Source organism: Tursiops truncatus, chromosome X (genome assembly GCF_011762595.2).
Source record: "Tursiops truncatus isolate mTurTru1 chromosome X, mTurTru1.mat.Y, whole genome shotgun sequence".
In the NCBI taxonomy this organism is placed as follows: domain Eukaryota; kingdom Metazoa; phylum Chordata; class Mammalia; order Artiodactyla; family Delphinidae; genus Tursiops; species Tursiops truncatus.
In genome coordinates, this window is record NC_047055.1 from 116,311,828 (window position 1) to 116,339,266 (window position 27,439).

Genomic DNA, 27,439 nt, shown 5'->3' on the forward strand with positions numbered 1-27,439 from the left:
AACTAGATAGTGGTGATAGTTGCACAAGATTGTCAATGTACTTAATACCCCTGAACTGTATACTTCAAAATGATTAAAATAGTAAATTTTATATGATGTGTATTTTACCACAAAAAAATAATAATAAAAAAGAACAAAGTGTATTTTACCACCACAATAAAAAATAATAATAATAAAAAAGAACAAAGCCATCTAACAGGGTGACCATTCAGAGCATGTCCATCCATCTTGTCTAGGAGGGTACAAGACCTTGCCAAATACTTTGCAGAAATCTCTGTACGCTATTTGTACCACATTACTTTGATCAACCGGCCTAATATCATTCGTGAAGGTACGAGTAAAAGGAAATCTGATAACTTATGTGATATTCTTTGTGACCCCCACTATCCTAGCTCCTACAGCTCACTAAGTTCCTGTGTGGGTGCTTACAAATCATTCTTTGAGTACTGTAATCACCCGGGAGTAACATCAAGCACACTAGGCTGTTATTTTTGGCACTGTCTCCTTTTTCAGAATTAGGACACCCCCCCCCCCACGCCCCTCCATTCCTCTGGTTTTTCTCCTCCTTCCCAACCACAGGCATTCAGGGTCTCCTTTGTAAGTTTTCGCTGATGGTTTATCACATTCACCTGGGCCCAAATTCTAGCACTTACAGCCAATCCACGCTGTACCTTGTGTGGTGGTGGTGGTGGTGGTCTTCTTCTTGTTTTTATCTCACCTCTCACTACTCTCCTCTTCACTCACTTTACTCCAGTCACACTAGTCTCCTTCCAATTCCTTACATCAGATATGGCACGCGTCCTCATGCCAAGCTCTAAGATTTGGCACTCTCTGCCCTCTCTGCCTGGAAAGCTTATGCCCCAGGTTCCACTGGTTCATTCCCTCACTTTCTTCAACTCTGTGCTCAAATATCACTTTGTCAGAGAGGCCTCCCCTGACCAGTCTATCTGAAATAGCGACCCCCAAGACCCCTCTCTCATTTTTCTCTCTCACTGTTTACCACCTTCTGACCTATTTGTTTATCTGCTTATTGTGTGTCTCCCACTGTCACTCTCTTCCCCCACCTCGCCACCTGACAGATTTATGTGTTTATATTTGGGTTGTCTGCCTCTCCTGCGATATCATGGGGGCTCAGTATTATTTATTTAATAAATCAAGATTGGCCTTCAACTCTCCCCTGACCTGTTCAGTCCATCAACCAGGAGTTATTGAGCAATCTTTATAAGCCAGGCACCGTGTTAAGTCTCTGAGCTACGTAAAATGAAAAGACATGGTTCCTGCTTGTAAGTGGCCTCCGGACTAGTCAGAGTAGGTCATAGGAGAGGCCACGATCTAGGGAATGTCAAGGAGTCCTCACTGAAGAGGTGAAAAAGGCTGAGGTTTTCTGAAGGCCAAGGAAGGTTTCTACAGGTGTTCGAAGTCATCATTGAGGTGGGAGAGAACACAGCTCATTCAAAGAACTTGAATATTCTGAGGCTGGAGCCCCAGAGGCAGGGGAGACAAGGGTAGCACTTATCATCACCTGATTATTTGTTTATTGTTCATCTGCCCCCACTCTCTTCCCCTTAGTTCTTGGACTTATCACCTCCTGAGCAAGCCCCAAGGGCCTGACCCTGAAAGGCCACTGCACACAGTTTGACACCTGCAGGTGATGGAGCATGTGGTCAAGAAGACAGAAAGGGGAAAGGAGGCCTGGAGCCCAGCAGCTATGCTGTTTGTACAAAGCCCTCATTATTCCTGCTTGCAGACGGCTGTAGTACTTAAGAAAGCTGCCAAGTCAGATTAAACTCAATCAAGAATGTAGAATACGGGTCTTAGGTTCAACAGACAGCACTACTGGTGAGGGAGTCATTGCTATACAAAAGCCTCCGTGTTTCAGTGTAGGCTGGAGCAGGGCAGTGTTCAGGGAAAGGCTGGGTAACCAACCCAGCAGGTAATTGAGTCTGTTCTTTTCTCTGTTCTACTAATGATTCATTAAGCAGAGTGTACTGCTCACTGTGATCCAGACTCATGACTTCAAATCAAACAGAGGAGGCCAATTTTTCTGCAAAGTACAGGAAGGAAACAATCAGTGCCCTGGGCTTGGTTAGGACAGGCTACAGAGGCAGGAACCCTGCAACTGCTTTGCTCTGGGCAAGGCATTTTGGGAAAACTATAGCTTCTTCCTACAGAATGGGTTGTGGAAAAAGTTGAGGCTAATAATAAAGACATGCCTTGGACTTGGTTACCATCACACAAATTTTTTTTTCACAAACTATAAATAATTAGGAAGTTAGGACATTTTAGCTATAGTTAAATGATTATGTTAGGGAAAGAAACAGACAACTGGCACTAAATTTTTTAAAATAGAAATATTATAGTGTTAAGAAATTAAATTTGATCATTACTTTAAGGGAAGCTGAGGATTATCGGAAAATTACTGTGTGATGAATTAATAATAATATTCACATTCCATGGTATACCTACTATGAACTAAGCATTATGATAGGTTATTAGCATACTTTATTTCATCTTCAAAATAACTACCTGAAGTATACATATATTAATAACCTCATTTAAGAGATGAGGAAACTACCGTTCTGAAAGATTAAGCAAGCTGACTATGGTACCCAGAAAAGCCAGGATTTAAAGCCTGAGTCTGTCTGGCTTGGAAGGGCAAGTTTTATGGTTTGTATGTTGCCCTGAAAAGCTCTTCCAGCTTTTGTGGCAAACATCAAGTACCTTCCAAATCAAAGTCCTATTGGAGAGAGACTAGGATAAGAATTAGGAAAGTATTTTTACTTAATGTGAATTTGCAATGATGGAAATCATAGTAGGGAGGTGCAGTTTCCTTAGCAGTAAAAACACATGATTCTTCACTCTTAACTTAGGAGATATCCAAAAGCAAAAAGAAAGCACTTGAAGGAGAGAAATCGCCTCAATTCAAGGCTAAATCATGAATATAAATGAGATATAAAATAAGAAAGCATCTTCATGAGAAACACAGAGAAGCTTCAAGAAAAGACCCTCTTCGTTGAGTCCCTGTGTGTTGGGCATTATGGGGTAGATCCAAAGCAAATTCCAGACACTGGCCTTCTAGCCCATTTGTGCCTGACTATTCTAGACTTCTGACATATAAATCAGGAAACATTTCCTTTCTGTTTAAGATGGAGAGAAACAACACCAATACGCATACCCACAAATCCCAGAACAACAGCTGCCCTTGAAGTGGGGTTTTCTGGATCCCCAAATTGAAAAAAGCCTTAAGGTTCTGAGTGTCCAGCCCTTCACATAGCAAAGGAGTCCCCACTGCCATGTCATTTGTTTGAACATCTCCAACAACTGGGCGCTCACCTACTTTGATTCGACTCCTAATTATTAGTAGTTACTTGTTTATATTTTATCTGAAATCTACCACCCCAGTAACTTTCATCCGTTGATGCTCATTTTCCTCTTGGAACGAAACAGAATTCTGTCTTATGTCCCATCTCTTTCGATGCTGTAAGAGAGCCATCCTTTTGCCCCTAAATATTTTACTCCCAAGCTAACTATCCTCACTCATTTCAGCTGTTGCTCATATGCCATGATTTATAGCACTCTATGATATGACTCCTATGAAGGAGTTGAAGTTGGTCTATGTCCCTCATGAAATATATTTCCCAGAATTGAACATAATAAATCAAAGTATAGTAAGATTGATTATCAAAAGCAAAGAACAGTCAGAATACTATGGATATATTTCTAATTAAACAGCCCAAGATTCCTTTGGGTTCTTTTTTCTTCTTTTGTTTTATAGCCTTATCATGCTCTTGGCTCTTATTGCCTTCAGGCTACTAACATCCCCAAGTCTTCTTTTCTACATGCTGCTATTTAGCAAGTTCTCCTTATATCCTTAACTTTGGTTCCAAGGATAGAACACTAAAACTTGTCCTATTTAAATTTCATTTTAACAGAGATGACCACTTCTGCATTTATTTACATATTTATCCTGCCTTTTTGCAAAAGATACTAGCTGATACATCATCCCTGGGCCAATGCCAGTTTGGAATCTGCTTTGTCATCTGATTTATTCACACTCCCTCCCAGACTCTTGTTCTCTATACACTGATACCCAGGTCCACTTAGCCCATATCCAGGTTACTTAAAAAGGACCATGCTAGGAAAGGAACCCTGGTTGAAACAGATCTTCAACAAAATTTGCCAGATTTGACAGAGATCCATTAATCAGCATTCTTAGGATAGAATGATTATGCTGCTAAATTATCCTATCACCCATCCAGTTTCTCCATCTTCTCAGCAAGGATGTCATGAAAGTGTTTGAAAAATGCCTTGCAGAAGCACAGAAACGCTATGTCTGCAGGATTCCTTTGACCTACTAGCCTAATAAACATATAACAAAAGAAACCAAAGCCTGTCTGTCAGGCTGTCTCTTCTCAATGAATTCGTGCTGGCTTCTTTAAGGATCACCTCCCCTCTCTCTGGGAGTTCACACACCACCCATTTGATATTCTTAATAGAGAATCAATATTGAAATCCCCGTTAACATTTGCATCATCTACCTTCTCCCCATTTTTGAAAACCAAGACATTTGCCCATCTCCTGTCTTCAGGAAGCACTTCTATTTCTAATCTATGGGAAAAATAGATTACAAATGATATTTTAAGGATCTCTTTAAAAAATTGTTTTCATATTCTCAGATATGATTTGTCCCAACCTGAAGACTTGCATTCTTTTAGCTTACATCCTTGGAATGGGAGTGATGGTGGTAGGGGGAGAGAACAGTTTCCCTGAAGAATGGGGGTACTGTTTTTAGAAGGAGTGAGGGATGCTGGGCAAACAAAAGAGATTCCACTGCAGCAGTGAACCTTCAAATTCAAATATACTTCAGCAAGCCTTGGTTCTCTCTAGCTGGTCTTTCTTGCATTAGTGTTACAGCTCTGTGCTGTTCTTGTGGTTTGAGTCTTTGATTGCTACCTCCCTCTTCCCAGGTTTTTATGTGTCCTTTACATTCTGAGCTCCTTAAAGAGACTTAGCCTCTCTCACCAGCACATTTAGTCTCTTGGATTACTTCCTCCACTATTATTAACAAGAGGCTCTAGTCCCTTCATACAGACAACAGTCCCTTCTGCTTATTTGTAATTGACATTTCCTGGAAGTTGATGCATTTATTCGGTTTTATTGCTTTTAGTAGGCCCTGATCCCATTTTCGCAGTTTCTGTTACTAACATGGTTGAAAAAAAATTAGCCAAAGACCAGAGAAGATAAAGCCGTCGAGGGCTTCTGAGGTTAATAGGCTAGAAAATAAATTATTCCATTATCAGGATGAAAACTGAATCCTCACATTAACCTTCCTAATTGCTGGCTTACCTTGTTTTCATACTTTCTAAGTGAACAGGAACAAAGCCACTTGCTGCTGTTCTCATTAACACTAATGATCAATAAGTAGAAAAAAATTTTTTTGCTGATTCTTATATTTTGTTCAACATTATGTAGGCTTAATTTAGAGCTTATTAGGGCATTGCCAGTTTTGCTCATTATCTCCTCTATAAGATGAATATGTTTCTTAGGCAAGTAGTTAACATGAAGCAACAATGACTGACTCAGTTTTTGTCATTAAGCAAGGCTTTCAGTTATGTTTACTGCTGGGGGTGGGGAGGGAAGAAGCAAGCATGAGCATTTAATATTGACTTATTTTAGATACTCCCAAGAAAAGGACAAGACGTACTTTACAACAATTTTGGCACTGAATGTCAATGACCAGAGCTGACTTGGTGTACAAGGGAAGTGTTTGCCTTGCATCCTCCCCTAAACTCTTCTGAGGTTCTTTCCAGCCATTAAAATAGTGCTCTGAAATGAAATTCCGATGCCTGCTACAACATGGATGATGAACCTTGAAAGCACTATGCTAAGTGAAGGAAGCCATATACAAAGGACCACCTATGATATGCTTCCATTTATACAGAATGGCCAGAATAGGTAAATCTATAGACAGAAAGCAGATCAGTAGGGGAATTCCCTGGTGGTCCAGTGGTTAGGACTCGGCGCTTTCCCTGCCGTGGCCCAGGTTCAGTCCCTGGTCTGGGAACTAAGATCCCTCAAGCTTTACCCTGCGGCCAAAGAAAACCCCCCAAAAAACAAAAAACCAAACAAAAAAGAAAGCGTATCAGTGGCTGCCAGGGGCTGGGGGATGGGGGGAGTGTTCGGGAGATTGGAAGTGATGACTAAGGTGTGTGGGGTTTCTTTTAGGAGTGAGGAAAATGTTCTGAAATTGACTGTGGTGATGGTTGCAAACTCTGTGAATACACTAAAAGCCATTGAACTATAAATGGGTGAACTGTGTGGCATGTGAATTACATCTCAATAAACCTTTTTTTTTTTTTAAATCACACCCTACTCCTCCTGCTGCCATTATATACCACTCCCTCTTTCTTTGGAGTCTTTAGCAACTGAGTCACTGTCACCTTTTCCATCAGGTCCTGCTACCATCCCAAATGACTCTGACATCCACATAGATGACCTACTACTCAACACCCAAGCAAGTCCCTTCCTGGGTCTTCTCTGCTCCAGTGACCTTCCCCTCCTTTCTACTAGGCCATCACTCCGCCCTTATTTGTTGCATTCCCCACCCAACCTCCCACTTCCCCACCTCTGAAACAATGTCACAGGTCCCTCTCAGAACACGACTCCCAACACTTCCAGCTGGCTCTAATTCTAATCTGGCCCTGGTGGGCGTAGGGTTCTCCTCTTCCTCGACCTCATCACTTTGCCTCCTTCTGCTCCATCATACCAGCATCCACCACCTCCCTCCTGCCCTGAAACTCCCCGCTTTCACCACCACAGCTCTCCTTGTCTGGCTTGAATTCCACTACTTTGGTGTCTCATCCTTCTATCTCAGCCGTCTGGCAAATCTCAACCCTCCACCAATGCACCTAATTCCAGAACGACCCAGCCACATTTCTAGTCTCCACTGTACACTCAGTGCCCTCAGTGATCCGTTCATATTGCGCCAGAAGACTCTCTCCAGTTCTCCAAGGTTTCTAGGAGAAACCTGCTTCATGTTTCTCAACCCATCTCCACCTCCCTCTTCATGCCCAGCAGATAATCTTCCCTCTGCCTCTATGTCAGAGAGGAAGAAGCTGCTTCCCTAGCACCAAACTATGTGCTTGCCTACATCCTTTCTTCCTCCCCCACCATTCACTGGTCTGAGCAAAATGGAAGAAATGCCCCTTTTCTTATTTAGCCTCTAGTGTGTCTGGCTTACATCACCTCCTCACTACTCAGTGTCCTTGTAGGACTGAGTATTTAACTCCTTTCCCCCATATCTTCAACCTCTTCCTCTCTATTGGCTCCTAGCTTGTCTCTCCCTCCTTAAGCAACAGCAGCACCTCCAACTTGATGCCACACCCCCCTCTCCAGCTCTCTCTCTTTCCGCCTCTTTAAATACAAACCTCGGGACTCCCCTGGTGGCAGAGTGGTTAAGAATCCACCTGCCAATGCAGGGGACACGGGTTCAAGCCCTGGTCTGGGAAGATCCCACGGGCGGCGGAGCAACTAAGCCCGTGCGCCACAACTACTGAGCCTGCGCTCTAGAGCCCGTGAGCCACAACTACTGAGCTCGCAAGCCACAAATACTGAAGCCCGCGCGCCTAGAGCCCATGCTCCGCAGCAAGAGAAGCCACCGCAATGAGAAGCCCGCGCACCGCGACAAAGAGTAGCCCCCGCTCGCTGCAACGAGAGAAAGCCCACATGCAGCAACAAAGACCCAATGCAGCCAAAAATAAATAAATAAATAAATAAGTAAATTTAGTAAAAATATATAAATACATTCCAACCTGCTGCAGTGTTCCTCCCAGAAAACAAAAAACTACATTCCATAGCCAGGCTTCTGGTTGTGATGTAGATTCCAACAATCAGGTGTACCTATGCGAGATTTGGAAGGGAGAAGTGATAGATCATGAAGAGGGGGCCTCACCTCTCCTATTTCTGCTGATGAGCATGGTTATGGAAGCATCTGGCTTTCAGTGGCAGTTGTAGAGGGAGTCCAATGTCCAGTCTCTAGCCACATGAGTGAAAAGAAGGAGCACCCATGGCATCCACTTTGCTGGCAGCAGATTCCTGATTTCTTGATCACAGCAGAGGATGTATAGGCTTGAAGCCAGCAGTTATGAAGACAGCTTCTTAGCATTCCAGCTCACTGATCATGGCAGACACAGTGGCTCCCTGGCAGTCAAGTTCTGCAGTGTTATTCTGGAAGGTTTTCCTGGAAACTCAGCCTAGATTTTGCTCTTCCAATCATATTTAGACTGCTTTTGTTCATATTAGTTAGAACGGTTTATTTTATCTTCAACTAAACTCGGACTACAGTATATCCTGCAGTTAACCACATTTCACCCTGAGTGATTTTTCTGAAACTCTAAAACTCAAATCCAATAATGGCGCTGCCTTTGCTTAAAATCCTTCAGTGTCTCCCAATATCTTTATATAAAGCCCAAATGTTTTAATCTTGTTAAAAGGTCCTGCATAACCTGGTCCTCTTATTCTCTGCAGACTTATCTTTACCCAGGTACTCTCTGACCACAATGACCTTCTATTCAGGTCCTTAAGAGAGTCACACACCCATCTCTTTATCTTTGTACATGTTACTCTCCCTGTGCGGAACACTCTTGCCCAACTCACTTGTTTTGTTTTGTTTTGTTTTTCAATTTTGGCCTAAAGTCTGTGTCCTCCAGGAACCCTTCTCAGATTCTACCACCTATCACGATCACCGAAACTCTGGATTAGGCCCTCTCCTATATGGTCCCTTAGCACCCTAGCCTTCCCCCTTTTGAAACACTTACGTTACTGTATTGGGACTGCCAGTTGTAAACTGTGCCCTCCTGCCCTAATACCATATGCACCTGGCAGAAGGTTCCATGTCTAAGTTGTTCTCTATGTTATCCCCAGTACCCAATGAGTACCTGGCCCAGACATAGGCATACAAATTGAAGTAATAAAGAAACTGAAACATTCTAAGCAGAGGGTCTAATCTCTATTGGATTTATGTTTCAGAAAAAACACTCAGGTGGCCACATGCAGAAGGAATTGTAGTAATGGGATCAGATGGAGGGGAGGGGCTGAGACGGAAAGTCCAGTTTGTTGGTCTGACCTAGGGCAACATTAGTGGGGATGGAAAGGAGGAGATTACTTCGTATGCTATGGTAGGGGGAGGGGAGCAGAAAATCTGCTAACACTCAAGAAGCAATGAGACAGGGGCTTATTAATTTTTCTTTTGGCGTCAAAGTAATTAACATTTCAAAGTAACATTTTCTGAGCGTCTACTCTATGCCAAGTATTGGATTAGATTCTGTGATAGAAAGATTAGTAAAATACTATCCCAATCCTGGAGATCACAAGGGTTTCAGTCCACTAGTGGAGACACAAATACTTTAGTACCAGGCTGAGAGATAAGAGAAAGAAATGAAGAATTTATGTTTTGAGGGGCTGTGGGTGTGTGGTTTTTCAGTTTATTTGTTTGTTTTTGTCTAAAGATAATGGGCTAGTAGTTTATGGGCAACAGACAGTGGACTATGGTGGGAAAACACTGGCTGGAGACAGAACACAGGGCTCTTAGTTCCTCATCTACCACTAATGAAGTAGTATGATATTGAGCAATTTGTTTACTTCTCTGGGGCTTAATTTCCTTATTTGTAAAATGAAGTTTTTGAGTGAAATCACTTTTAAACATCTATTATTTTACGTATTTGTTATATTTAAAAGGTGTGCATTATTTCTAAAAGTTTTTCAAATCATTCAATTAAAATGTCTGTGTATTCTAAATAGTGCTTTAGGATAAATGTTTTAACTTTGTCCTATATTATTTAGAAGACAAGGATATAATCTGATCATAAATCAACTGTCATCTTTGGTTTCTTGGTTCTAAGAAACTGACAACATCATGCACTTTTGACAATTAGGGATAGTTAGCCAGAATATGCTCCCCCCGTTACCCCCATTTCCTTGGCTCTTTCATCCACATGATTTTTAAAATTTTGCATTATCTACTGCCTGGTACAAATGCTATGTTTTGCCACAGGAATGTAAAGCTAATGAAAAATCTCAAATCAGTCTTTCCTGCCCCTTTGATAGATGAGTAGTTTTAAATTCTGGACTCAGACCGTATGAGGATTCTCTTTAAATTTCAACAGAAAGGAGACACATGGAGGAGCACAAAAAGCAGGTTTAGAATCGAGACAAAGAGCTAGCCACTTGAAAATGCACTGCTCTACCCATCACTATGGCTCCTTCTCTTCGTAAGGAAGTGTGTAACAGCTTGCAAGGATGGCCAGTAATACTAGCAGTTTTAACAGATGAACCCGGAAAAATGACTGGCTTAATACAAAGTTATTTTTCATTCACTTAAAGTAAAATTGGTGGTAGGAATGATGATGGTGGTAGTGGTATGTGCGTCTGCTCCACGCAGTCATTCAGGAACCCAGGCTGACAGACTCAGCCATCCTCAAAACCCTACTTCCAAGGACACCTCGAAGTGTCAACATCCAGAGAGCAAAAGCAGTGTTGAGGAGGGAGGGAGGGAAGAGGCTTTCCTGTGGAGGGTTTTCTGGGCCCAGACTGACAGCACTTCCATCCACACTTCATAGCCTGATCTCAGCTCCATGGGCACACCTAACTGCACGGGTGGCTGAGGAACAGGGTCTAGCCGCATGTCATGGAAGAGAAAGGGCAGATTTTGATTACTACGTAGTCGTTTCTGCTTTATCCAGGGATATGGATTCTGTCTACCTGGTCCCTCTCAACTCTCTCCTTTCCACCTCATGTCTATAATCGCTAACAAAGTATTCAGAGGTGATTCCTACTTGGCATAAGTAGTTGGAAAAAATTTTAGAGTAGTGATATTCATCACGTAAGCATCTGACTTTTATGGTGCAAACTTCAAGTTTCTCTAAGTACTCTAATCTCTAACTTAGACTACTACAGTACATTAGTTTGTACAGGGCACACCATGATCAGAAGCCACTATGGGTTGTGCATATAGACTGAACTTCAGGTTCATATAACTGAGACTATTACTCTCCCAATGGTATCAGACTTAATGAGGTCAGCAATAAAAAAATTCAGATCTCAAGTTTCCTCTAGATCATTTGTCTGGGAAAGTTATATATCACAATTACTGGCTTTGAGAACTTTCCTGTTATATGTCATAGCTTTTTTTTGGTATAGAGCAGTGGTTCTCAAAGTGTGGTCTCAAGACCAGCAACATCAGCACCACCTGGGAACTTCTTAGAAATACAACTCTCACCACAAAACTCCTAGAAGAAAACATAGGCAAAACATTCTCTGACATAAACCATAGCAATGTTTTTTTAGGTCAGTCTCCCGATGGAAAAGAAATAAGAGCAAAAATAAACAAATGGGGCCTAATTAAACTTAGAAGCTTTTGCACAGTAAAGGAAACCATCAACAAAATGAAAAGAAAACCTATGGAAATGGAGAAAATATTTGCAAAAGATGTGACAAACAAGAGATTAATTTCCAAAATATACAAACAGCTCATATAGCTCAATATCAAAAAAAACAAACAACCCAATAAAAAAATGGGCAGAAGACGTAAATAAACATTTCTCCAAAGAAGCCATACAGATGGACAACAGGCACATGAAAAGATGCTCAACATCGCTAATTATTAGAGAAATGCAAATCAAAACTACAATGAGCTACCACCTCACACTGGTCAGAATGGCCATCATTAAAAAGTCTACAAATGACAAATGCTGGAGAAGGTGTGCAGAAAAGGGAACCCTCTTACACTGTTAGTGGGAATGTAAGTTGGTGCAGCCACTATGGAGAACAGTATGGAGGTTCCTTAAAAAACTAAAAATAGAGCTACCATATGATCAGCAATCCCACTCCTGGGCATATATCCAGAAAAGACAAAAACTCTAATTTGAAAAGATACATGCACCCTTATGTTCATAGCAGCACTATTAACAATAGCCAAGACACGGAAATAACCTGTGTCCGTTGATAGACAAATGGATAAAGAAGATGTGGTGTATATGTATATAAATACACATACACATACACACACACACACACACACACACACACACACACACACACTCTAGAATATTACTCAGCCATAAGAAAGAATGAAATAATGCCATTTGCAGCAACATGGATGGACCTAGAGATTATCATGCTAAGTGAAGTAAGTCGGACAGAGAAACACAAATATCATATATCATATATATGTGGAATCTAGAAAAATGATACAAATGAACTTATTTACAAAACAGAAACAGGCTCACAGGTATAGAAAACAAACTATGGTTACCAAAGGGGAAAAGTGGGGGAAGGGATAAATTAGGAACTCGGGATTAACAGATAGGCACTACTATGTATAAAACAGATAAACAATACCTACAATGAAAAAGAATCTGAAAAAGAATGTATATATTCTGAATCACTTTGTTGTATACCAGAAACTAACACAACATTGTAAAACAACTATATCTCAATTAAAAAAAAGAAGAAAAAAGAAATGCAATTATCAGGCCTCATGTCAGACGTGCTAAATCAGAAACTCTGGTGGTGGGGCCCAGCCATCTTGTGTTTTCACAAGTCCCCTAAAGAATATCCTAGAACCACTAGTCTAGTTGAGTTAGATTACTGCTGAAACATCTCATTTTAAGGACCAGGTCAAAAGATAATTATTTGAAACTGTTTTGTTGAAAACATAGCAAATCTCTCTGTAATACTGCTGTGAATTAAGAGTATTGTGGAAAACTGACAGAATGAAAAGACTGCTAAGAGCCCTGGGAGGTCATTAGGGCGAATAGTTTCCAAAGGGGTCAGTCACAGACATCTAAGGTTCTATGAAGCATCTCTAGGGGTTTCCTAAAAGAAAATGTATTCATATGTTTGGTGACTGCTCCCCTGACCATCCAGAGTTTGTTGCCAAAAGACATGGAATTTTGTGTCAGGAGAAATAGTTTTGGAGCTTTAGGACAGAGTCAACATCTTACTCATCTTTGTATCACCATTATCTACCACAGTGCCCAGCAGAGAGCAAACACATAATAAACATTTATGTTAATAAATGAATGAATTGGGACTTCCCTGGTGGCGCAGTGGTTAAGAATCCGCCTGCCAATGCAGGGGACACGGATTTGAGTCCTGGTCCAGGAAGATCCCACATGCCGCAGAGCAACTAAGCCCGTGCGCCACAACTACTGAGCCTGCGCTCTAGACCCTGAGGCCACAACTACTGAAGCCCATGTGCCCAGAGCCCGTGCTCCACAATGAGAGAAGCCACCGCAATGAGAAGCCCACACACCACAACAAAGAGGAGCCCCCACTCGCCCCCGCTCGCCCCAACTAGAGAAAGCCCACGTGCAGCAACGAAGACCCAAAACAGCCAAAAAAAAGTGAATGAATGAATGGATGGAATAGTCATCTCATGGATCCCGGTTTTAAATAACTTCCACTAATATTCCAGAATCACTTTGAAAAAAAATCCCGTTTGGATAGTTTATTCTAGTTACTTTGATGAATACTGACTGCCTCATGTATGTGGCCAGTCTTTTCAGCAGTTAAGGATTTTACCTATCAAACATTAAGAATGCCTCCAACTCCAACCCCTCCGAGAGAAAAACAAACATATGAAGATAAGTGCTTGTTCCATTTCTTGAAATGTCTATAAAATATCTCCATTGCTGCATGTTAACCTTTTCAGTGACTAACTCAGGGTTTCTCAACCTCGGCACTATTGACATTTTGGGCTGGATAATTCTCTGTCATGGAAGCTATTCTGTACATTGCAGCCCCATCACCAACTCTTCCCCCACCCCCGCCCCCCTGCCCCACTGTGACAACCCAAATGTCTCCAGACACTGCCAAGTGTTCCCTGGTGGGGGATAAAATTGCCCAGCTTGAGAATCAATGCTTTAACCCAATATTAAAAGGAGAAGAGTCATTCTCCTGCATTTTATTCAAAGCTATGGAAACAGGCGTCAAGAAAGAACGTATGTTCCACATTTCCCTTTAGCTCATTGTTGAGGACTTCAGCAGTGACAGCTCTATCTATTTGAAATGATTTGGTTCACAAATCCTCATTATTTTAGGCCAGTTTTCTCCTTGGAACAACTTTATCTTAGAAGATGCAAATTCACAAACTCTGAGCATCTTTTTACACTTACTGTGATCTTCTACAATGATTCAGCACTGAATTTCATTACAAAACATTTTTATTTAATAAATTTTATATAATATATAGACTGGCTAAAGGAACACTGTACAAATCCTTAATACAGTGTTAGCACTAACAGAAGAATTTTTATCTACTTCATTACAATATTTTTAAAAATTATCTAAGTAAAACCTACAGTAAAATAAAATGTAATAATAACCTTTATTACATCCTACCTCAAGATTCTGTCTCTGGAAAGAAAGTCTTCATTGCATCTGGAATTTACTTCTTGGTATTGAAAGAATATGCTAATAATTCTATTTCTTGATTCACGTTGGATCGTATCTATTTTCTTCCTGTTACCGCATGAGGATTTAGCATTATTTCAACATCCCCTCACGTCTGTCCTCCATATTCTCAAGATAAATATACTACAATTTTTTCTTAAATCGTCAGTGTTTAATCATGAGCCAATAGTGTACCCTGACATCCTCGTTGACATCCTCACGCTACTGTCCCCTCCCTTATTGTCCATGTGGGTCTATACTTTAAACATTCCTCTTCTTTTTTTTCATTTAATGGCATTTTGAGAGGGAGAGGAGATAAAAGCATATAGCCATCACACATTTAACAGGAAACTAAAATTATTTTTGAAAACTTATAAAAGACTACATATAAAGTCTCAAAATTTTACTGTTAAAAGGTAGAATCTCTACTTTACCCTCACCTCTTGCATTTAGCACAAATAAAAGCTAGGCACTTTTTTTGTTGTTGTTTAAGAAACAAGTGATGTTAAATAGACTTACTCTGATCATTTTGTAATATATATATAAATATCGAACCATTATGTTGTACACCTGAAACTAGTGTTATATGTCAATTATATCTCTATAAAAACATAAATAAAAGCAAAGGCAGGTTACCAGAAAGACTTCAATTCTTCCCCTTCTGTACACTTGGGACACAGTTACCATTCCTATTTCATGATAAATCTGTTCTTCTCTCTTCTGACCTTGCCGAATTTTCCTTTATCTACCTGGGACATTGAAACCTGGGAAACATCTGGCAGCCGTGCACCATGAAACTACGTGTTCTTGTTCCATGAGAAACGGTACTGTAATAAATGTTTCCTGTATCAAAAAAAAAAAGTATAAAATCTGATTTTTAGTTTTTCATAAAAAATAATTTTTGTACCATCAATCAATAACAACCAAGAAATCAGGACCACCCAGATAACAAAAGCAAAGGACTAAAAAAAGAGACCCTATTAACATGACAGATGAAGAAGATACCAGGTGAGAAGAATCAGCTATATAACAAAGCCCACAATTTGGAAATTGTGGGAATCAAAGTCAAACAGTTAATTACCAACAAAGACAATAACAGTGCTTCTTTTGTCTTTCACGGTGAACGCACAATAAGCTCTTAATACTAAGACTGGGAAATAAACCATCTATAATCTACTGAAAAAGACCATCTGCTTCTATAAATTTTGTTCTTATACACTTGCCAAAAGAAGAGAACATATTAACAAAATAATGGGCCCTGCACTGTTAATTGCTAGGTTGTTTGCAGTTGTGCTGTTGCTATTAGAATTTAATAAGCCATTCCTTCTGCTAAATTAATAAGCAGCCAAGATTATGTAATAGCTGCTTTCAGCTGCTAATTATTTTTCCCATAATTCCCTACCCTCCCTCCCCCCAACCTCCACCTTTTCTTGGCTAGGAATACCAGAGACTGCCAATATGTCATCAGCAAGTCTCCCGTCCTCGTTTTCAGAACCACAGACCAACATCAGGAGCATAACCAATGAGCTTAAACTTGGAGGTAGTTATCTCAGGAACCTTGAGGACATGAGTTTTGTACAGAAAAAGAGAAAAGCAGCATTTGGATTCAGAGGGCGAGTTTTCATTACATCGTATTAGATATATCTTTGACTGGCTAATGGCATCTGTTTTGTGTAGTAAGGGAGAAATGGGGCATTAACATGTGCCTCTGGGGCAGGATTGGTCCCGTTGCTGAAATTTGGGCAGGGGGCCTAAAGACCTACAGAAAGCCAGCTCTGTGCTTTGTGTCGACCACTTCTTTAATACTACAGTATATACGTTTAGCATACACGCTGGTAGGAAAATTTCCAAGCAGCATAGCAGCGTTTAAAAGGGAAGGTATTCCAGAAAAAAAAAAAAAAGGAAGGTATTGTATATTTTTATTTTGCCAAAGAAGGGCATTAAAAAAATGCCCCCAAATTCCTATTATATACTATCTTAGTTTTATAGACATTTTAACACACACAAAAAGAACCCAATCTCTAATAAAGGATTCCTTTAGATTGATTAAATTTAGCTTCCTGTAAAACTTAGCATCTCTTTTTCCCTTTGGGCCGTTAAAAAATTCGGGCGACTATGTTTGGGAACCTCTGCAAAAAGGGCATAGCTTAACAAAAGCAATTTTCTAGCTTTCTTTGTAAGAACCGAGGTGACTGGGGTAATGAATAGCAGTCGACATGAGAAACCCGTGGCTGTTCAAGCAAGGTCACTTAATCCCGTGGGGCTCCCCTTTCCTCATCTGTAAAAGATGAGTCGGACTGGATGATTCATCCATTCTTTCATTCAAAAAAATATGTACATCCATTATGTGCCAGACACAATGCTCAGCACTATGGTTCTAAACAAATCTACAATTTTATAATCCTTATCAGTCAGCTCACATTTACTAGTGGTGTTATATACTAGGCAGTGAACTAGGTTGGGGTACAAAATGAAGAAAATTCAAGATGTGCTAATGGGCATATGGATGAAAGAGGGATTCCTTCTTACAGGGTTTGAGGGTGAGGCTTCATAGGAGCTGTGACATTTGAGAGCAAGGGCAAGCCAGGCAGAGCAAGTCGTCGACAAGACTAACTGGAACCCAGGCGGATGTGGGGGAGGAGAGGGGAGACTCCGTGTGAAAGAAGCGGGATCTTGAAATGAGGTGCTGTCTAGGCTTTTCAGCTGAGAACGGACAGTAACTCCTCAGGTCCGCAGCACTGAGGACGTACGAGGCAAGCCCCGGGAAGAGACACTTGCACAGCTTGGGGCGAAAAGGTGTCTAGGGCTGTAGCAGTGCGATGGGAAGCAGGGGTCGGATTCCGGACGGTTTTGAGGCAAAGTAATTGTAAAGAGCACTCTAAACGCGTGCACGAGCTCCAAGAAAGAGCTGACTTATTTTCCTCAGAGTTGCAGCACCCCCTCTCTCCCCTCACCAACATCACCAGGCATTACACCGCCCCGTCCCACCCTCTTGGGGCACGGAAAGTTATCCGAGCTCGAATGTGGTTCTTGGCAGTCCAGATCTTCCCTGCCCCGCATAGCAGGGTCAACAAAGGGCACCGCGAAACACTACCTTCTCACCACAAAACAGCCGAGACAGCTGCGCGCGCGTCCCGGTGGCACACTCAAGAGTGCGCAGGCGCGCCGGCGCCGGCAGCGGCCGCTTCCGGGTCACGTGGCCTGGCTTCCGGTTCGGACCACACCCCCCCCCCCCCCCTTGGTAAAGACGCGGCCAATCGGCTTCCTCGGACTGGGCGGTCACCTGAGCTGTCTCCGGTGCCGTTGGCAACAGCCGAGCTGCGTCCCGCGCACCGCCCAGCCCGCCCCTCTGCTCGCCGCAGCCCTGGCTCCTCCCTCGTCCGGCCCCCGGGGCGGGGTCTGTCGGCTCGCCCTCCCCTAGCCACTTAAGCCTTCACTCCGCGAACCGGGTCCTCTCCCCACAGCAACACGGCTTCTCTTCCTCAGCTCAGCGACAGGGGCTTCCCCTCAGCCGCCGCCGCTGCCGGCCGAGCCCCGCCGCGCCTGCGGCCCGCGGCCGCCGTAAGTCCCGGGAGGCGATCGGGGGCGCTGGGGACGGGGAGCGGGGAGGGAGGGCCGGGCGAGCCCCCCGCTGCCCCACGAGCGCCCCGACGACCCCACCCTGCGTCCGCCCGCCCGGCCCGCCACTGGGGCACCGCGCCTCGAAACTCACTTCTCTTCGCGTCCGCGCCCCTCTCCACTCGGCGCCGCGCCCCAGGATGCGGGGGCCAGTCTCGGACGCTGCGGCGGCCCCGCGGCACCTGTGGTTCGGAAATCGCCTCAAGTTTTGCGGGGCATTTGCGGGCGGGGTCGGCGGCCGGGGGCGGCGGCGACCAAGCACCCTTGGCGCCCCCTGCGCGGCGGCGGTTGCCATTGTCTGCCCCGCTCCTTGCCTGTCACCTCGCCCGGGCTGGATCGGTCAGTGATGGAGTGCGGCCCCCCGTGGGGCGGCGGGCAGGCATCGGAGACGGCCGGACCGAGGAGCGCTGGCCCCGAGCCCGTTCCGCGGCCGAGCCCATTGTTTTTAATACCAATCTCCAGGAATTGAGGTGCTCTGTGATTTGTGGCAAAATCAGAGCGTTGGTTTTTAACTAGAGGAAAGGAATACTTGTGCCTTGCGACCGGGCACCGTCCCATGTTAACATATAATTTATTTTCAAGAGACTGAATTATCTATTCGTCATAAAAAGTGGTGGTGGGGGAGATGGGGGAGCCTGCTATAGCCTCCCTTGAGTCCTTGAGTTCCGAAAGCAAACCCCCAGCCCTCCTGGTCATCGAGATCCTGGAATACGGGTCTGTTCTTTTCCAAGTTCTGCTAACGGGTTTGCATGAAACGTTGTCCAGTTGATGCTTTACTTGCTGTCCCCTTCTAATGCCGCTATCTTAACAGGACTTCTATGTGAGGCACTTTGACATCAATAAACAAATATTGTTCGTTTACTTCGTGCCAGGCATCCTTTTTAAGTGAGGTGTTTTCAGCCAATTTTAACTTTAATAAAGTTAAATTGTTGCATCGTAAATTTCTAAATATCTTGATGCCCGTTTATTATTACAAAAAGCGGCAATGATTTCTTAGCGAAATTTAGGGCCCATTTTATTCAAATTGATTGTATAAATTCCCCCACCCCATGTTCATGGTGTGGTGAATATTAAGAGTCAGGCTGAATCTTACTTGCAGTAACTAGTACTGGAACATACAATAGTTAAAAGAAAAAATATATATATATCTGAATTCTACCTTTAAATTACCTTTGTAGAAACAGTGCTTATCTGTTTGCAGTTGAGAAGACCAGTTGAATTATACAAGAAGGTTTCCTTAAAAACTAAACATGTAGACTAATCATCATTTGCAGATTCCAAATAAATATATACAAAACAGTTTGTGTAAAATACACTAGAATTCAGCATCCACTCCATCTGTAGATGCTGTGTTTTTTATCGTTTTAAATGAAGTATTTCATGTAATGTGTGTAGCTCTTAGTTTGGCTTTTTAAAGGTTTTATTGTCTTAGGTAAAATTATATTAACTCACTTTATTGTGTGTATATTTATGGTGGGATTTTTAAAATGAGATAAGATACTTAAATCAGGCTTTTATTAAGAAAAATGCATTTATGGGATTTTTTTGGTTTATATTTTAGATTTTTTGTTTTGCTTAAAATATGTAAGCATAAACTGAAGAGAGCATTCTAAGTTATAGCAGTCTGTCTACAAGTAATTCGGTCTGGAACCAGGACGGCTTGTTCTGTTTAGGGTGAAAAATAGTAGATCTGTTTCTTTCAAATGCATCTAAACCAGTTGATGTCAACAATTCTCTTTTGATGCATATACATGCATTCCTATAGCACAGGTACACAATAGTTTCTTAAATTGCAAGAATTATCTTTTTCATCAGAATTTTCACTTCGCCTGTTTTTGTCCTCCTGTCCCGCCCCCCTAAACTTACGTGGAACCGGGTGGGGTGGGAGGATTTGCATCTGGTGGGAAGATCTTTCTATAAGAATTTCCTGCTATTTTAACTGGCATAGAAATATTGATGGCTACTCATCATTTGTTAGCTAAACGCCCTGTCCCCCAAAGCTTCTCTGTGCAGCATGTCATCTTAACCTTAACTTTATTGAATCAAAGTATTGTCTGTAATGTTGGTTCTGTTTATCTTAACAGATGCAGTTTATGTTGCTTTTTAGTCGTCAGGGAAAGCTTCGACTGCAGAAATGGTACGTCCCATTATCAGACAAAGAGAAGAAAAAGATCACAAGAGAACTTGTTCAAACCGTTTTAGCACGGAAACCTAAAATGTGCAGCTTTCTTGAGTGGCGAGATCTGAAGATTGTTTACAAAAGGTATATTTTGATTTATCAGGAAGGTGAAATAGAATCAAATGTCAGATCATTTATAATGTGGAAACTGCAGACTTTTGAGGGATGACATTTATAAATAATGATTAATAAAGGTATAGATGAAATAGTCTTAAGGTAAAGCTTTGTATTTTTAAGATAACTGCTGTTTTGATTTATTACCCAGGCTAAAATGTTAAAATTATGGAAATCTTTTTACACGAAATTATGTGACTGAAGGCATAAATGATACTTCATGCTTAATCATCTTTTTAGGAAATTTGAAAGAATTCATTTCTTTGCAGGGGAAAATAAGATCAGTATTTTAAATTGTGTGAGTAATTCTCTGAATTTAGATAAGCATTTACCCTCCACCACCACCTTCTCCCCACAAATCTGTAAAGTAATGACTGACATTTGACATGCCTTTTAATCTGACTTTTAGGATCTCTTACTCACTTATAAACACCTTGGATACATAGACCATTTTAGTCACAGATGTAAAAACTGGATATATACAGGATTTGTTCTTTAGGGCTTATTAATTTGAAGTACACTTGTTGCTGTGGTGGAGGTGTGATTATATCTGGTAGATAGATAATTTTGCCAAGAACAGACTTTTAAAATTTTGATGTTGCAAAATGACTCATAGGTTGGCCTTGAACACTAAGCCTTTTAAAAAATGCTATACATCTTTATTAATATCTGAAACTTTTTATACCTTAAAATAAACTTCTCAAGATTGTTCTCATAAGGTTAAAAGAAATATAATTACTTTGTTTCTTCCCCATTTCTGTTCCCTTACAAATAATTTAGTGAATTTAAGATAAGAACATTCATGCATATAAAAATTCTTTCCTGAGGGGGATGTGCAGGGAACTGACTGTATGGGCTTCGAGGAGGGTCAAAGAGAAGCCTGGGTTTTCTCTCAGTTTTCCTTTATTCCACTACAGTATGAGTGGGGTTTGTAGGGGAGATGGTAGAGAAAGTCATGAAGGTTATAGGACATCTAGAACTTTAAAAATACCATAGACTTCTCTTTAGAATAGAATGAATATTAGTCATCTTTGGGTGATTTTGTATCCAGTGTTTGGTTTAGTATTTGTTGAGAAAAATCATAGCATTTTAGAGCTGGGAGATGTTTTAGAGTAATCTAGTCAAGTGATTTTTTTTTTTTTTAAAAAAGCTTTTTGCCCCAAGGATAGAACTTTAAATGAAACAAGTGGAAGTGGAGGTGCTCGTGTGAAATCAGGACTGTGTCTCAACTCATTTGGCTTCCACCCTCTCTGTAGATGGTTCCTGAGTTTGAAAACCACTACTGTTGATCAAACTTCAGCTTTATAAAAAATGAGAATTTGGGAGAAGTGACTTGTCCAAGGTCAGTTGCTAGTGACTGCCATAGTGGCCAGAACTCAAATCTTAAGCCTGGAGGCAAAGGTTTTAAACTGGGATGAATAGAAAATTTGCATTTCTTTAAAGATCCTGTAGTTGGAGAATGGGTGGGGGGAGGGCTGAGACTGGCACCTGAGGGATCTGTTAGGAGACTGCCTCATCCGGCAGTCCTGAAGGAAGACCTCTGCTGTGGGCTCAGCAGGTGGAAGAGCTGTTCCGAGGTAAGTTTGGTAAGACTTGGTCACCGCTAGAAGCAGGGAGGGCAGTGAAAGAAGAGGAGGAGTGGTGTTATTCCATATTTCTGATTCAGTTGATGGGGTAAATGGTGAAGTAGAAGGTTGGCTTTGAGGGGCCTGTGTGACTTCCATTTGGAGATGCCTAGTTTTCTCAGGGTGGGCATAGGCATGGAAGTCTGGGGGAAAATTAGGCATAAAGCGTTAGATCACCAGCATTCAAACAGCAGGCAAAGGATAAGTATAAGGTCAGTCACATTGGGGAAGGGGAGAGAGTTTCAAAAATAAGGCCACCAGTGCCAAAGGTCGCATAAAGGTCAACTAAAGTGAAGAATATTAGATTTTACAGTGAGCATTTCACAAAATGCCCTTCATCAGAACATTTTCAGTGGAATAGTAGAGACAGAACTCTCGAAGAAATGGGGCAAAGTGTGAAGAGGTGGAGACAATAAAACAGCAGGTGTAGAGTATTTGGGGGAGCTTTGCTATGAAGGACAGAAGAGGTGATAACCACCTGTAGACAGGATTGGGGGACAGGGTTAAAAAATGGCATAAGAGACTTAAGCTTATTTCTAGATAGGGGAAGGAGTCCCCCGTGTGGAGGAGGAAAATACAAGCAAGGGAATCAGTCCCAGGAATCAAGATTCCTGTAGCTGAAGGAGATGGCCTGTCAAAAGAAAAGAAGGCACTACTTGGTGCTCTGTGCACAGCATTCAGCCCATCCATGTTGGGCCACCGCTTTTTCCGTTAAAGGCTGTAAAGGGTAATCTCACCTGACTCTGATATTTACATCAAGCGCCTATAAATAAAGGTGCACTAAAAAAAACCCCAGCTTTACTGAGATGAAATTCACATATAAAAGTTAGAATTTATAATCAGTTTTCCTCTGCATTTCCCCATTTCATACTGAAAACTCATCTAGAGTACTTAAGGACATATTTTTTTGTAGCTATGAACAGGTGATTTTTTTTTAAGAAGATGTTGGGGGTAGGAGTTTATTAATTTTTACTTTATTTATTTTTGCTGTGTTGGGTCCTCGTTTCTGTGCGAGGGCTTTCTCTAGTTGTGGCGAGCGGGGGCCACTCTTCATCGCGGTGCGCGGGCCTCTCACTATTGCGGCCTCTCGTTGCGGAGCACAGGCTCCAGATGCGCAGGCTCAGTAGTTGTGGCCCACGGGCCCAGCTGCTCCGCGGCATGTGGGATCCTCCCAGACCAGGGCTCGAACCCCCGTCCCCTGCATTAGCAGGCAGACTCCCAACCACTGCGCCACCAGGGAAGCCCCAGGTGATTTTTTTTTCCCTAGACCAGCTGGAAGAGGAGACCTTTTAAGCAAAGGAATTACCACTTAGCTGCTGAGAAATTCTGAACTAGCACTTTCGCTGTTCATACCACCGAGTGATCTTTATGTCTGCCTTCCTCAAGTTGCCTCATCCACATTCTTCATCCCTGAGCCTTTCTTTACAGTTGCCCCTCTTGGGGAGGGAGAGGTGAGAGGGGAGTAAGGTTAATATAGCTGAAAAATTAGACTGAAAGTCTGGGGACTTGAGTTCTTTTCCTTTGGCCATTAGCTAGTTTTGTGACTTTGAACAAGTCATTTTGCCTTTGTTTCCTCATCTCTAAAATAAACGCTCTTGAAGATCCCGTGAACACAGAAGACACTGTATGCGTTTTTTATTCCTATTTTGTGCAGCATGTTATGGATTAAAGTCTTAATATTAATTAAAAAATACACACCTACCAATTACGAGCTTCAGAATTTGTTGAAGAGTACTGTATTGATTTTCTTTACTAACAAAAGAATTTTTAATGACATAGCAGTAGAATATTGAGAACGGTTTGGTTACAGTCACCCACAGTCAGCTGATATTTAGCTGACTGGGGAGAAGTCATGTGTTGTGAATATAAGAATAGGCACCTTCAGATGTTCTCTGAGTGCCAGTAATTAGAGTAAGCCGTAATCTACTCTGCTAAAAATAACCAAACATACCTTTCTTCTTACTAGTCTATTATTAATTTTACTTCAGATTTAGACTTACAAATATATACTAAGAGAACAAAATGAGCTCATTATTGAATTTTTTAAAACCACTTGCTTCTGAAAATAGGGAGTATACCTCAGGTTCTCCTGGTAATCTTTTACTAAGTCAAGATAACAATTTTTATTTCTCTCTTCAAAGCATGTAAAATATTGCTTTGAATATGTTTTAATTTTTGCCAGTTGCAGGATTACTTTATTTAGCACAGTTCTGGGCCATAGTTTTTAATATACAACTCAGGCTCTGGAGTCAAATCACTGTTCTGGGAAGATTACTCAATTAAGCCTGAGTCTCCTGTAAATGCAAATAATAACGGTATCTCTCTGGAAGGGTTTTTTTGAGGATTAAAATGGTAAATTATGCCAAGGCCTTAGGTAACATTTAGTGCCTTACTCAGAGTGAGGACTCAGTAAATGTTACCTGTTATTATGCTTCTGTTTCTTTCTTCCTTAAGCCTTCTGGAAAGAGGTGCCTTCTTATAATCCTGATAACTGGATGCTCACCTACAGTGAAGAATTCATTTAATTTGATATTAAAGTAATATTTCCGAATGACTCGTATAATCTAGGACCTTTGACTAGTGTTTAAATGCTGTTTACTTATAAGTAAAAAGCGGTACTGTGGATAAGGAGCAAGGATGGTGTAAGCATTAGATTGCTTAACAGTAGCATTGAAGAAATCTTGAAATTTAAAAAACAAATTAAATTTACCTGACGTTGCCTATTAGTAAATTCTTTCTAATGGAATTATTTAGCACTCTGTTCATAGCAGCTAGTTATGTCTGGTTTTTATCTACCATTTTTCATGTCAGCCCCTTTAATCTTTAGTTTTCTTAATTCAGAGAATCTTATGTGTCAATTGTATCAGTTTTCCCAAATTTAAGACTATTTGAGGAGCATGGGTTAGGGAGGATGGAAGGTTGGAATATCCCATTGCCTTTTAAAGCAATAAACAAAACATAGGATAGTGCTGGGAAAGATAGGAAGCGCTTTGTTAGTAAGGTTGGAGGTGGTGCCTGTTACGTCCTTCATGATAATAAATGAACGTGTGTGAATGCCTTCTCTAAGACTGCAGGGGACCCTTTTTTTTTTTTTCCGGTACACGGGCCTCTCACTGTTGTGGCCTCTCCCGTTGCAGAGCACAGGCTCCGGACGCGCACGCTCAGCAGCGTGTCCCCTGCATCGGCAGGCGGACTCTCAACCACTGCGCCACCAGGGAAGCCCCGAACCACCATTTAAAATAACTTAGTGAAGGACTTACCTGGTGGCGCAGTGGTTAAGAATCCGCCTGCCAATGGAGGAGACACGGGTTCGAGCCCTGGTCTGGGAAGATCCCATATGCCACGGAGCAACTAAGCCCGTGTGCCACAACTACAGAGCCTGTACTCTAGAGCCCGTGAGCCACAACTACTGAGCCCGCGTGCTGCAACTACTGAAGCCCGTGCGCCTAGAGCCCGTGCTCCGCAATAAGAGAAGCCACTGCAATGAGAAGCCCGCGCACCGCAACGAAGAGTAGCCCCCTCCCCTTTCACCCCAACTAAAGAAAGCCCACGCACAGTAACAAAGACCCAACACAGCCAAAATAAATTAATAAAGAAATAAATTTATTTTTAAAAATAAATAAAATAACTTAGTGAATGTAGAAATCAGGTAGAATGGACGTGGCAAAAAGTGCATGTGTATGACAAGGGAGTCAGTGTGGTAGAGTGGAAAAGGCCTGGAGTTAAGGTATGAAGATCAGATTTCTTGTCACAGTACAACCACTTGGCAGGCCCTTGTACTCTTGGGCCTCTTTTTTTTCCTTCCGTAATCAAGGATGCTGCTGCTTACTGTTGGAAAAATCAAATAAGAGGAAATGTTTTTAATAATATTGAAATTAATAGTGTTATGAAAATACTCATACTGAAGTTATTCTCATACTGAAGAGCAGGAATTCCTTGAATTTCAAAACTGAGATTGTGTGTGTATGTGTTTGTATGTTATTTTACATTAATGCTATGAGCAGTAATTTCCCATTGTGTTTTCTAAAAATCACTTAAATGCTCCTCTGTGAAAATTACAATGGCAACTGAGACTTGTTTAGAATGTCTTAGGTTTTCATTTTGTTTCTTTTCAAAAGCCTTAAATACATTTAAACCATTTGAAAATACTCTTTTAACCCTCCTCAAAGGACTTGGTTAGGTCATCCTTCCTTATGTATGCCTCAAGGTTGTGTTAATAACTTTTGGCTTCCTTGGATCAAGTATAACCTAGTCCCATGTGCTAGAATCCTAGTTTGGAGAATATGACTTTTCCAACCTTATTATACTTTCTTCAAGGGTAAATAACCCGAGCTTTAATTTAACAGGGTAGAACTTGGAAATTTTGAGGACATGTCTCAGTTTCCCCTGTTCTCTTTTTCTGACTTCTATGATTACTTGGAACTGTTGTTTTTTTCTTGAGGTTTATTCCATAATCCTATAAAACTCCTTTAAAAATAATTCTGTGCTGTTAGAAGTCAAGATAGTAGTTACCTTTGGGGGTGGGAGGCTGTGACCAGGAGAGATTAGAGGGGCTTCAGGGGTTCAGTAATAATTCTGTTTCTTGGTACAGGTGCTGGTACACAAGTATGTTCACTTCGAAACTCATCAGGCTGTACATTTATGACTTGTGTTCTGCTCTGTGTGTATATTACACTTCAGTAAAATGTTCCAGAACATTGACTTAACGTTGACGGCATCTTCAATAAGTCCTTCAGTTGGAGAGTTTATTTTCTTCCCTGTTTACTTGTGGTTTGAAATAGTCAACAGTGCACTTTGTTTTAAGTAAACTTGAGAACAACCTGGGTCAATTGTGTTTTAGAATATTCTAGAAAGGAGCCTGAATGGAAGAAGAGCAAAATAAGTAACTCTTTCTTTTTTTTTTTTTTTGCTTGCCTGTACTTTTCAAAATTTCTTTTTGTACATTTATTACTTTTATAGTCTAGGAGAAAAATAATCTACTGTTGTAAAGAGGAAATAAACTGTATAAGCATGACATATTTTACAATAGGATATGAAAATGTATTTTAGAAAACATGATTATAGGGTAAATTTTTTTCTACATCTGTTTTTTGTTACAGATATGCCAGTCTGTATTTTTGCTGTGCTATTGAGGATCAGGACAATGAACTAATTACCCTGGAAATAATTCATCGTTATGTGGAATTACTTGACAAATATTTTGGCAGTGTGAGTAGTATTTTGTTTTAGGAAATTGAATGCCATAGTGCTTTTTTTTTAACCTTTTCTGTAACAAGTTTATTATTTAATTATCTTGGGGATTCTGACTATTTGATAGTAACTGTGGGAGAGGGAAGGAATGGCTATTTCTTGTCAGTGTGCCTAGTGAGTTAACTGCCAGAATTGCTTGACCCCACAGACCTACTCATTTAATTATGCTGCTGAGAACAAGGTTTAAAATAGTGAAATAGAA

The 27,439-nt window shown here is 41.4% G+C and overlaps 1 protein-coding gene and 1 long non-coding RNA gene across 3 annotated transcripts in view; one reads left to right on the plus strand and one right to left on the minus strand.

Moving 5' to 3' along the window:
* LOC141275660 (uncharacterized) overlaps nucleotides 1-15,818 on the minus strand; it is a 35,435-nt gene extending 19,617 nt beyond the window's left edge. Inside the window, exon 1 of the long non-coding RNA XR_004524470.2 lies at nucleotides 15,088-15,818. This is a non-coding gene — a long non-coding RNA (uncharacterized lncRNA). The remainder of the gene's footprint in view (nucleotides 1-15,087) is intronic.
* Nucleotides 15,819-17,859: 2,041 nt separating this feature from the next.
* Nucleotides 17,860-27,439, plus strand: part of AP1S2 (adaptor related protein complex 1 subunit sigma 2) — a 28,931-nt gene continuing 19,351 nt past the window's right edge. For both annotated transcript variants that reach the window (XM_019925625.3, XM_019925624.3), the window contains exons 1-3: nucleotides 17,860-18,012; nucleotides 20,154-20,332; nucleotides 27,087-27,195. In XM_019925625.3, coding sequence (XP_019781184.1) covers nucleotides 20,154-20,332; nucleotides 27,087-27,195 — 288 coding nt within the window. In that variant the 5' untranslated portion in view covers nucleotides 17,860-18,012. The remainder of the gene's footprint in view (nucleotides 18,013-20,153; nucleotides 20,333-27,086; nucleotides 27,196-27,439) is intronic.